We start from the raw sequence: 13,709 nt of genomic DNA, 5'->3' as shown, positions 1-13,709 counted from the left end.
TAGTTTTTTAATAAGTGCTACAGTGTTATGGTCTATACCATGTTGTGTTAGGGTTTCTGTTGTGTTAGATATTCAAAATAATTTACGGTGTGTAACTGAAAGTCAAGAACTTTTAAGTAACGTACAAATTGCTAAAGAACTTATGTCATAAGGGTGTGCATATTGAAGTGTAAAAATGAATAAAAATAATATAAATGACGATATTTTACCAAGTGGCTCAAATTCAAATAAAAAACAAAGTTAGATATGAAAAAAAAATTATCAGATGAAGAACTGTTGAGATTATTAGTAGCAAGCTATAAAGAAATTAATAACTTTCTTGATTCAGACAGTATTTATCAGAATATGAGAATGAAATTGAAAATAACTTACCTGCAGCACTTATTGAGGATACGGAAGATAAGTACCTGTTAAGTTAATTCGGTTATATTAATGACAGGTTTGTCACCTGCAGCCATAAGAAACGAACCACCTCTTTGGGTAAATTGTATTTAAAAGATCGCTAAACACAGTTTTTAAAGTTTATTTATAAAATAAACGTCACAATTTTCACAGAAAATATATTTAGTCCACACATTTGTCTGCATCAACCAAACAACGGTTCTTTACGATTTGTGTGAAGTAGTCGGCGGATTTTCTCTTGATTCTGGGCCTTTCAGGATCGTTGAAATCAACTTTGTACATTCCCAAGAATGATCTGTGAAAAGAATAAGGCATTAGTTTGACATTATGTAGAATAAAAAGTGTAAAGTGATGATAACGTGCAATGTGGATAATGTGAATATGAAAGGACCAAAACAATTCGATTCGTCACAAGATTGAATTATTATTTTTATTTTTTCAGTTATTGGCTAGATATAGACCTTGCCTATCCTATCCTATCCTAAAAACCTATTTACATTACCAAATACCTCAGGAACAAGCAGGGTTTGTAAAGGTACACGGGAACAAATCCTGAACCTGAGACAACTCATTGAAAAGTCTACAGAATTTCAAGTATCTTTGATTATATGCTAAGTTGACTACCAAAAGGCATTTGATTGTATAAGCTGAATAAATCCAGCTGGATAAAAAATAAAGATTAAGATTGTACTGGAGTGAAAATATCAGGAAGGCATTGGAGCGTAGCTACTTGAAGAGAAAGGAAGCTCAAGACAAGCTGTCAAAGATGGGAATTAGACATGGAAATGCGGTTACTTCTGCTGTTTCAAGTACATTTAAAAAATAAAGCTAAATGTTTAAGCATCATTATCATTAAAAATCTTCAACAGTTTTTTTTTATCACGAATAAGCAAAGACCATAACGATGGATTCATTTTTGCTATAAACATTTTTGAACTAAATGTTATTCTTATTTTTGAAGCCATCGAGCCACCCGGTACTGGCATTAAAAATTAGTTTCCTTTTGACTATAACAAACTTTTCTGGTATTCTCAAAGTACAAGACAACTGATAAAACCATTTTTGCCTCGTTTACATGAAATATTTTAACACATTCATCAATGTCTATATTTTCTCTTCCAAGCACATTTTTTTCCTTCAATTCTTGAACTGTTTATAATTTTTTTTTGTTTTCGACATCTCAAAGACAACTATGAGTCATGAACTATGAATTGTCGAATTGTTCAGGAGTCGAAGCAGCTTTGAGAATATTGTGCTTAAATCATTGGAAAATTAGGATAGAAAGATACATGGTCAAACATGACGCCCATACGTTTGGAATTTGGTTCAAGGAGTTCAACATTTTGAAGATATTTTAAACTCCCTGATTTGGGAGATATGCTGAAGATATATAAAGATTGTTTAACAATTAAGAATAAAATAATTTTAGGTTATATATCAAGATCCTACTTCATGGCAAACCTTTTTGCCATCAATCTCCCACAAACGTTATTTTCGTATATTAACTTGTAAAATTCCGCGAAAAGTTATGACTGTAAAGAAAAAAAAATATTCCCTACTTACGTGTATCCACCTCCCCATTCCCAATCGTCAATGATACTCCAGGCAATATAAGTACTAAGATTGACATTATCTTCATAGATAGCATCCAAACAGTTACTGATGTAATCCTAGAAGGAATTAATTGTTTAATTTTTTTTATATAATATTGTTGAAGGACATACGAACTTTATAGAATATACCAGGAACCTGATATCATAAAACATTAAAATAGGACGTCTGAGGAAGATAAGGCATGTAATTCGGGTGGAAAAAAATGACCCAGCTAGAAAAACGCTCGTTGATAAAACCCATTGGTCAGAGAAGAAGAGGAAGACCCAGAACAAGGTTCCTTGATAACGTCGATGAAGACATGAGAAATATGGGAATACATGCTTGGCGCAGATAGGTACGACTAGAGAGAAATTCTTGAGGAGACTAGGACCCACGCTACAAACTTGATACACCAATCCAGATATTGTGAAATTCGTTAAAGTGCAGAGACTTAAATGGGCTGGACGTATTGCTAGGATGTTAGATCACGAATACACGAAGAGATTAACATTTTCAAAACCAGAGGGCACAAGAAGCAGAGGACGACCACGAATGAGATGGATTGATGATGTGGAAGAAGACCTACAGATTCTAAGGTATAGAAGATGGAGGGAAGTCGCCAGGAATCAACAGGAGTGGCGACTTCTTTGTGAGCAGGCAAAGATCCACAACGGATTTGTAGCCACTTATGATGATGAATCAGAGACGAAGATGGCACTGAACCTCTAAAAATTATACGAAAAAGTTGAATTTTGTTGAAAATGCAATGAAGCTGCATATATCATCAATATCTGTTAAATACAATAAATGACAAAGAAAATTAATATGATGGACAAATAGTGGTTGATATCTTTCAGCTAAACGAAGATACAATATAACAAGTTTAAGCTGCAACAAAATTTGCTTTTAAACTTATCCGTACTGTTATATGGTGCAGAACTCTAGTTGCTAAAGGTTGCTTTCGAAATGGGAACTCGCAAGTTACAAAAATTTCATAGTTAGCATTTTACTAAAGAAAAAGTATCGAGAAGAGAAGACACATAATGACAGACTACTTATTGGGCTATATTATTTTTGCTACTTGTTGAATAATTGATGATTCATACCAAATCTTACTTCCAGTTAACGTTTAGGGTGAGAGGGGAACTGGAAGAAATCTAAATTTATGGTTTCCAACGTAGCAGCATATTTTGCCAGGCAGAAACTACCACGGTCATATTGTTAACGTAGAGGGGAAGAAGATGGAATATTGACTTCGACATATCGGTCATGCACAAGACTAGACAAAGAAGAACATACATACAATGTGTACTGTCTATTATGACCTATCTTTCTTAAATTTGGTCGTTTATAACAGTCATACACGTAACAATATACTTGCGCAGGCTTAGATTTAACAAGCATAAAGTAACGTGTGTTGAAAAATGTTTGCGCAAATCTCGACATTTATATCGTTACGTGTATGATTGGTACTACAACACAGTGGTACAGCACAGAAAAATTAAAAGTAGCAATTCTGATACTTTACGGAGAAGTAAATTCCATACTTACTCTAAAATAGTCAACCCTATGGTCATCTTCTAGAACTCCAGTACTATCAGATAAACCATTTTCAGTAATAATAATCTCCTGGTCATTGTAGGTATCCTTCAACCAAACAAGAAGTTTCCTTAATCCCCATGGAACTACCTAAAATATAAAAATAATGAATTGGTTGTGCATATGAGTCGATTTCTAACAAGGTTGTAGAAATAATTTTTAGACTTATTTACAATCTTGTTTATTTACCTTAGAACCACCGGTTTCGACTACTATAATTTTTTGATCATCTTCAGATCTTCGGACGAATTAAATTAAATGATGCTGGTCTAACAATAATCCTTGTACCGGCATCATTTTAATTTAACTTGTCTGGAATCCTGAATATGACCAGAAAATTGTAGTTGTCGAAACTGGGCGTCCTAGGCTAAATAAAATAGATTGTGAGTAAGTCTAAAATTTGCTTTATGCTTTAATCACAACCATTTTTAAATTTCTTAATATTATCATACAACATGCAGCTCACAATGAAAGAAAAGTCACCTTGCTGTGTTTCACTTGCAAAAATTGATGGCGAGGCTGCTAATTTTATGCACCATTCATTGAATCCCTTCCGATCTTGTTTACTAGAATGGAAAACATTATTTCCTAATTCTTATATTGCTTTTACCTGCATTAAATTTGAAGCCTTTTGTCCTTTTTTATTTTAATTTTTATTGTGCGTATTGGTCGTCCTCCTTTGCTCTTTCCTGAGGCCTAGTAATGCAAAACATGTCTAGCAACAGTTGTTGATGGTTTTTTAATCTACGACCAATTCATCGCCAGTTACGTTTACTTTCAATTTTTTGTCAGCTAATATCTATAGTTTTTCAATTTGGATTCTATTGGGCCAGAATATTTTACGTATAAAGCATAACCATTGTTTATAGAAGATTGTAATCTGAGCAAAAGTTTGCTGTGATACTTTTATACTCCATACAGTAAATCATGTTGACTTGGAAAAAATACAGTTTTCTTCTTTTATAATGTTATTCTAAGACCAGACCACAGCATTCTATAAAGAAGTTAACATCAACGAAAAAGAATTCAAGGCAACCACAAGACAATGCAGAAGTCAGAAGGGCGACTTATTAACAACAAGGAAATATGTATTGAATAGATGGGTGGAATACTTTAACCAGGCACTTAATATAGAGGAGGAAGAAGAAAACCTGGAAGACGAAAGAGATAAGGTAAGGGGAACAGACGAGAGGGAAGAGGAACCACCAACGATTCTTGAAGTTAAAAATACAGTTAAAAAATTAGCCAGAAACAAATCACTCGGAATAGATAATCTCCCAGCTGAACTACATAAAGAAGGTAACATGAAACCATAATGGCATTACAGCAGCTTATAAAAAAAATATGGACACAGAAACCACTCCCCAATGATTGGAATATTGGAATACTTTGCACCATACACAAAAATGGAGATATCTTTGAATGCTCTAATCACAGAGGAATTACGCTTCTAAAATCAGCGTATAAAATATTTTCCACGATTCAAATCGACAATTCATCAGATTGCAACCGTGAAACAAATTTTGGAAAAAACACTGGAATATGGCATTGATACTCATCACATATTTATATACTACAAAGCAGCCTACGACTTTGTGAATAGAAGAGAAATGTTCAAAGCAATGAAAGAGCTAGGAATACCAAATCAGTTGGTAAATTTAACAAAACTAACTCTTGAAAAATTTGAATGTAGAGTACGAATTCAAGGGAAACTGCCTGAACCTTTTAAAATAAATAACGGGCTGCGCCAGGGAGACCCTCTCTCCTATACCCTGTTCAATCTGGCTTTGGAAAAAGTAATACATACGTCACAAATCACAACCACTGGCCCAATATATAATAATTCAGTGCAAATTCTGGCCTATGCTGATGATATCAATAATGTTGGGAAGACAGAAAACGTTGTACGAGAGGCGTATGTACCACTAAAAGAATCAACTACAAAAATCAGCTTAATAATAAACACCAACAAAACGAAGTATATGAAAATAAGCACGCAACCACAAATCCTACGACCACTTGTTATAGAAAACGACGTCATCGAAGCAGTGAACGAATTTGTATCCTGGGAGCGCTCCTTAACACTGAAAATAATACTACCGCAGAGATAAACCGCAGAATTTGTACGGCCAACAGATGCTGTTTTGGGCTCAATCTCCTATTTTGGGCTAAATCCACAATTATATCGAGAAATACAAAAATAAAACTCTACAAAACAATAATACGCCCAGTCTTAACATATGATTTAGAGACCTGAATTTTAACAAAAAATAATGAAAATATGTTAGTATGTTTCGAAAGAAAAATACTTCTTCAAAAAGGTTCTTCAACGCTTCAACCTCTTTTAGTTGTTTTTCGTTTAAGCATATATTGCTTCTATTTGTTAGTTTTTATATATTTCTTAACCTGATTGTTTTTCCATGTCATTGAATCTAGAACTTTTGGTCTGAATATATTGCCTGATTGAAGTTATATACCATCAGCAAATTGTCTAGCTGCTCTGCTGTCCTCTGTAGGTTTCATTATCCAATCCATGGCATGACTAGTGACTACTACTGTAAGCAATATTACTGGAAACACCTTATTAAATTAAATATACTTACCGAAAACCAGTCTCCATTGCCTTTTGGCCATTCAGGTCTAGCCCATTCCAGAGCACTAATATCGGATCCAAAGCTGGGATTTCCAATGGGTGCTTCGCTGGTTCCGTTAGCCATGTGAGTGGCATAATGGTTTAGAGCAACGAAGTCCCCGGTGCCTTTGATGTAATCGATTTCCTCTTGAGTCCAAGCTGGAAGACGGGATTGTTTGAATCCTTCCTTCTCGCTGCGCATGGCTACACGATCTTTGACGAGTTTGGGCCAATCTCCGTTGAAGATGGGGTTACCGTATAGACCAAACTGCAACAGATTAATAGATATCCATTAAAAATGCTCCTTCAAGGAAAATTCATTTATCTTTGTCTACTTACCCCAAATTGTAACAATCTTTCGGCTGCATCTTTATCCGCATCACTATCACTGCCAGGTTCGAACCAAAGGGTATCAATTACCATAGAAACTTTTCCTAGAAAAAATAAAATTTGATATAAAAGTAAAATTAATTATTCACTCAACAAATCTCAGGACTAACTAATGCCCATATACATATAATACAAATATACTTCTTCTTTATGTGCCGTCTTCTACCGAAGGTTGGCGACCATCAAACGGTAGGTTTCTCTGTTTTGTGCCGCATGTATTATGTTCGCAGCTTCTGGTATTTGAAACCATTCTCTCAAGTTTCTCAGCCAGGATTTCTTCTTTCTGCTCAAACTTCTTCTACCTTCAATCTTGCCTTCCACGATAAGCTATAGCAAACTGTACTTATCATTACGGAACACATGGCCCAGGTATGGCGCTTTCCTCCTTTTAACAGTTGTTAACAATTCCACCTCTTTACCCATTCATCTTAATACCTCTGTGTTGGTCACTCTGTCTGTCCAAGGTATTCTCAGTATGCGTCGATACAGCCACATTTCTAGAGCCGCTAACTTCTTTATAGTTGCTGCTGTTAACGTCCACCCTTCAACTCCGTAAAGTAGCGTAGAGAGTACGTAGCATTTCGTGGCGCGCCATCGGAGGTTATCGCTTAGGTGGCGGTTGCTTAAGAGCTTTCTTAAATAGACTGACTGTTGCAATACAGACCACCTAAATGACCAATGGGAAGGTCACTTAGTCGATAAACCCGGTCCATTAGAAAGAGATGCAGGGACTGCTTTGCGTCAGTTTTCTCTATCACACTGGGGGGAGCGGGCCTGTATAGCAACAGTCAGTATATGTCTATGCTAATACCTGACCTAAACCTATCTTAAATTGACGCTAAATTAACTGTTAGGCAAAATTCCTCCTTAGCATACATAGTCTTATTAATATAATGATACCAGCGCCTTTTATTAATTCAATGCTTTTTTTTTGTTTTTGTTTAAAACGATTTACTTGATCTAAAACTCCATAAAATGAAATTAAAATCAAGTTTTTCAAAAAGTGCTTCATTTTTGAGTCAATTTTATATAAATCCTTATGAATTTTATCAATAAGTTGGGAAATGTACTAATAATTTACTTAGTGACGTTTACAATGTACCTTAGTAACTGTTAAATAATTTTAAAATTGTCATGCTTTTTCAACACTGTCAACTCTTCAACAGAGTATAATATCCTATAAGGTGCTATTGTATGGGACTGTTTTGACATTTTTGACAGATGACGTTTGAAACTTTGTACTTCTAAATCATGCAAGTAGACTATTTGTTGATAGTGGCGCCATCTTGATTTATTGAAGTATTTCTACATTAATCAATTGTTTTAATGATTTTCTTATTATCTTAAAGCAGTTTCGTTAAATTGGAAGAAATATTGTTTTAATTGCATTAAAGTGTACCTATTCTGGTAATTATTAGAAAGTATTTTGATCTGTTCTAAAGCTATAATTAGATACTTCTCCTGTAGATTTATGCACACCTACGATATGTTTGGAGAAACTAAAGAAGATAGGAAGAAGTAGGAAGAAACTACGTACCTCCTTGTGATGCTTTGTAATTATCATTATAATTGTGATAAGCCTTTGCATGAGCTAGGAGCACGTTCCTGGCGCAAACGTATTCTCCAACGCCGCTGGAAACGACACCGGGTGCGAAGTATCCGTCTCCGTAACCGGCGTGGCAAACTTGTTTGGGCTCGTTGATGGTGATCCACCACGTGACGTCGTCACCGAAGAGCTTGAAGGAAACATCAGCGAATGCGGCGAATAGATCTACAACAGTTTCGTTGAGCCAACCGCCGAAGTCCTCCTGGAGTTGTTGGGGCAAGTCCCAGTGGTAAAGGGTAGCCATTACTTGGATTCCTAAATAAATGAAATCGTTGTTAAATAAATAAATATATTTGTTATATAATTTACGTTTTGTAGATGATTAAATGATTGTGTAGTTACTGATGCAATCAAAATCGGAGGTAGTTGCCTCCTTAAGAAAATAAAATATTTTTAACATGTACCTTTTGGACAGTAATATACCCAACAAATGGCACAATGACTCTGAGATAGCGCGTACAAAAAGGAGACTCCCATGAATTAGATAACTACAGACCTATAGGTCTTCTTAGTCACCTATACAAACTCCTTACAAGAATAGTAACGAATCGTCTTTGATTTCTACCATCAAATAGAGCAAGCGAGATTTCGTACCGGATTTGAAACAAATGATCACCTACAGAGCATTAAAACGGTAATAGAAAAGACTATAGAATGCAATCGACCACTCGTTCTCTCTTTTGTAGATTTCCATAAAACTTTTGACACGGTAGAATTTGACAAAATCCTGGAAGCACTACAAGCATATCGCATTGACTACCGATATACAAAGTTAACTTACAATACATACAAAAACGCAACTATGTCTGTGGAAACTACAAAAATCCGGAATCATATCACAATCGGCAGAGGAGTCCGACAGGGTGATACCTTATCGCCTAATTTGTTTACCGCAGTACTAGAATATGCTTGTAAAAAAACTAAAAAAAAAAACAAGGAGATATGTACATGAATTTCGGTTAGTGTGTGCCAGTGCGGGTATTAGAATAAACATCTCCAAAACAAAATTCATGACAAACCTAGTAGGTACCTAGCGGAAATATCAATATTGGAGACAATGAAGTAGAGCTGGTGGGAAAATACATATACCTTAGACACTAAATAAAGCTCACAAAAGACAACCAAACATGCGAACTACGAAGAAGATTAAACATAGCATGGGCAGCCTATGAAAAAAAACTCAAAGACATCTTTAAAAGCGATATACCAATTTCTTTAAAACGTAAAGTAAAAAACGTAAATGGACTGGGCGGACACATTGCCCGAATCAGTGATGAAAAGTGGACCAAGAGATTGTTTGAGTGGAGGCCAAGGTTAGACAGAAGAAGAAGAGGAAGACCCCCTACTCATTGGACTGACGATCTCAAGAAAATATCAAAAAATTGGATGAAAAATGCTCAAGATAAAGCACAATGGACAAAAATGAGGGAGGCCTATGTGCAGCAGTGGACGCAAATGACTGGGTGATGATGACAGTTATTATGAATTTTAGAAAAAAAAATCTACACCATCTAAATAGTAAATGTGAACATTTTTACAAATAATATTTAGTTTTTATAATATTGAACTAGAGTTGAAATATTTTAACAAAACCCTACACATATTTACTTATATAACTACATGTATAACTTACTGTACTCATAAAAATGACAATATTAAAAATTTTAAAATATCGCGTTACTATTTTCTGAGAATTTATTACTTTAAAAATGTATCTACTACAAAAGACAAAAAATGTACAGACCAAACCTTCCAAATGCTCACGCCCAATAAATACATACTTGGTGAATCACAAAGTCGTACCTTTTTTACAACCTGCGCCAAATCAAATCGAAAACTAAAAAGTAACTACTTAAAAATCAATTAGTAACAAAACAGTTCCGCCTTCTGTACAATAACGAATTAAAATATTAGTACGATACTTCTGGTGGGATGATACTATTAGTACCGCCTTTATTATCGATTACTTCTATTATTACTAAGTTAGCAATATAGAAATGACATGAATTGATGATTTTAAACAACTAGTAATCACACTAATGATTCAGAACTTATTCCAAAGTTATGTATATTGTGTCTTTACTGTATGTAGTACGTGAGTCTTAATTATATATTTTAATTTGTGTTTTTGTTTAGTTTTGTCGCTTGTCCAACCTTATCCCAGCACTTCTTCTTTGTTCTCAACTCCGATCGATTGTTGGTGTTTCTATATTACAATTTAGATGTAAAAAAGGTTTTCTCACATAAAAAAAACAGTTTGAAAAAATCCCCTCAAAGCACCTCACTGTTTTGACTCTGAGATAGCGCGTTTGTCTGTAAATATAGACACTAATCTCTTAATAGGTTCTATCAAAAAATATGCCATTAGTTAGATAAATTTCTTCCCCGCCACACTTTGTTTACAAATATTAAAACAACCCGTCTAATCGTTTAAAGAATTTACCGAAAATATCCTGACAACCCAGAAAACCCTAAGTAAGGGTATATTTCCTTTTAACCCTTTCGAGACGGTTTTTTTTAACGAGTTTTAAAAACATATTTTTGTGGTTTTTTATTTTTGTATACACAAATATACCCTGTTTTAACAAAAAATGTTAATGAAAACGTTAGGGTGTTCGTGGGGGTAGTGGTACACATATGTACCATTAGTCTTGTGTATTGGTACATATGTGTACCAACAGTCCCACATAAAAATATTATTATATACCACATAATATATTTGTATTACTTTATTACTCAAAAAGACAAAACAATTACTCAAAAATACAAAATATTATTTACGGTGATATACTGCGAAACAGTTTTTACATAAAGGAATGTCACACTCTTCGCAAAGGGTTTTTGTACGTGTTTGAGTTTTATTATCAGTGCACATTTTACATCGTCTTCTTGTGCTTCCTTCAATTGGAAGATGTAATGATACACTCTCGAAACGTTTTCTTTTCATAGATATTCTTCCCTTCTTAGATAAACGTCGTATAGCAGCTATTTTTTGTCCTTCAGCTATCATTTCTTCTGCCAGAGGTACCAAAAATTGAATCAGAGGAATTTTTTTTCTTATTTTTTTCATTATAAATAATCCATGAGTTTACAACTGACATCATAAGATAGCGAAAAGGAATACTTTTTTCCACCATTTGTTTGATTTACGATCTAAATCGTACAATCCTCTACCATTTGGTCTGCTAGATCAACCCCACCCATAATTTTCCTGTAGCACGCTATCATTTCTGGACAGAACACATTTACTTTTGAACCATCTCTCATGGTTTTATTGATAGATGAAACACGGTCATTATGGCAATTACTCAGCATCAAGACTTCCTTGGTGTCCTGCCATTTCACATACATTAGTCCGTTTTCACTGCACTGAAATACGCATTCACCTCTTTGCAATTTATCTTTTATTTTTGGCAAGTTTTTTCTATTTTGGTTACAGGTCCCTATTGCTGCGTACTCTATATTTTCCAACAGACAAACCGAAGTAAATAAACGATCAAAGCAAAAGGTTATATCTCTTTCTTTTGCTGTGGAAACAAGTTTGTTCACTACACGTTCCCCAAGAGTTCCTTCTACATATTCAGTTTCGCGACCTGTGTAGATGTTGAAGTCGTAGGTATATCCAGTAAACGAGTCTGACCTAAGCCACATTTTGATTCCCCTTTTTACTGGTTTTAGCGGCATATACTGTTTGAGTGACGATCGACCTTTGAATTTCGTCATGGACTCGTCGATACTTTGAAAACTGCTGTCTTGTCGATATTTTTGAAAGGTACCTTTCAAGCATTGTACAACTTCATCAATGTAATACGTTTTTTGAGGCTTCTATTATTTTCTTTGGTGATGCAAAATACATTTTTGACGATATAACTTTGAATCTGTCACGGGATATTGCATTTTGAATTGAAACGTTTCCCAGTGAAGGATGAGTTGACCAATAATTACTGATTTCTGGTACACGGTTGTAGCACATAACTAGCATACAACCAAGAACTATTTGAATTTCTCCTAAGTCAGTTTCTTTCAGACGAGCGTTTCTTCTTGACTGCTTACATATTTCAATCCTTTCATTAGTGCATTGAGCAATATACATATACAAAGAACGTGGAAACAACTTTTTGAAATATTGGTATGGCGTCAAGTTAGATTGTATGCCAGCATCCAATGTACAACTACGTTGACTTGAAATTTGTTTTTTCGGAGCAAAACCTTCATTTGGTGTTGACCACAACACAAAAGAACTACTAGGTGTGGCAGTTTCTTGTAAAGTTTCCTGTGTATCACGAACTTCTAACTCTGATTCTGATTCTTCAGCAGAAGTTTCGTGAAAATTATATTTGCAGTCCTCGTCTGATTCCGATTCATCATCAGAAGGCTTATACATGTCATCACTACTTCCAGACTCGGAAAATGATAATTCTGCATAATATTGAAGTTCTTTCTGTGTAAGTGGCCTTTTCTTATCCATATCTAAAAATGACATGAATAAGACTAATGGTACACTTACATACCGTACTATAAGACTATTGGTACTTATTAGTACCATAGATTTTAAAAACAGTCAAATGTTTATTTTACTATAAATAAATAACAATCTAAATATACTTACTATAATTTGTATCAAAAAACAATGTATTTATGCTGACTGTAGCAACCATCACATCTAAAACTCGCAAATTCTAGGTTAACTAAAATATTTTACGCGGCTACACGTGAACGTGACTCAAAACGATGCAATGGAGAACTGACTGGTACATTTTTAAATAATATTTAACGGCAAAATATCACTTTAGGCTTGTATGCAAACATAGTGGTACACATATGTACCTGGAGTCTCGAAAGGGTTAAATATGTAAGAGAGTTTTAAATCTGTTTCGAGACTCCTGTTAATCTCAGGTGATCCTGTTGGGAATCCCAAGTTAGTTTAAGTTTATCTCAGTTTATTCGATTGGGAATCTAAGTTGGGAATCTTTTTACTACCTCAACAAATTGTATGACAACAATACATATTCATGAGAAATTTGACTGTTCTTTGAATTTTGGACTGTTTTTGTTGTTCTTGTCTTGTGTTTCTCATCTCTATGAACGACCCGCCCAAAATCTAGTAATGAGCAACGGACCTTTCGAGCCTATTGTATACCGGTGTTCCAAAATTAATTCTTCATAATCTAGGTCACATGTAATGGTATAATTCTGTTTCTATGAGCTGTATGGTTATAAAGCAAATTACTAAGAATTCACTAGAGTATAATAGACCAGAATTTTTGTGTCTGATTGACCTAAAGAAGGCGTTTGACAGAGTAAAACTCAAAGATGTAATCCATCTTCTATATAATAGAGAAGTTCCCCTAAATATTATAAAAACTATCGAAAACATCTACCCAAACAACAAAATGGAAGTCAGAATAGATGGACAACTTATAGAACCTCTAGAAATAGGCAGCGAAATTAGACAAGGAGATTCATTGAGCACTCTGAGATAGCGCG

The 13,709-nt window shown here is 34.6% G+C and overlaps 1 protein-coding gene across 1 annotated transcript; it reads right to left on the bottom strand.

Moving 5' to 3' along the window:
* Positions 1-507: 507 nt before the first annotated feature.
* Positions 508-12,692, bottom strand: LOC140431775 (myrosinase 1-like; the record flags this gene model as incomplete). Its single annotated transcript, XM_072519657.1, has 7 exons — positions 508-697; positions 1,966-2,072; positions 3,547-3,684; positions 6,198-6,494; positions 6,566-6,660; positions 8,154-8,477; positions 12,399-12,692. Coding segments are annotated over 7 exons (1,388 nt in total), but the record flags the coding sequence as incomplete, so codon positions are not given.
* Between the last annotated feature and the right edge of the window lie 1,017 nt (positions 12,693-13,709).

This window comes from Diabrotica undecimpunctata, unplaced genomic scaffold (assembly GCF_040954645.1).
Source record: "Diabrotica undecimpunctata isolate CICGRU unplaced genomic scaffold, icDiaUnde3 ctg00001979.1, whole genome shotgun sequence".
NCBI classification, from domain to species: Eukaryota; Metazoa; Arthropoda; class Insecta; order Coleoptera; family Chrysomelidae; genus Diabrotica; species Diabrotica undecimpunctata.
The sequence above is the reverse complement of the archived record's forward strand: the minus strand, read 5'-3'. Positions and strand labels throughout refer to the sequence as shown.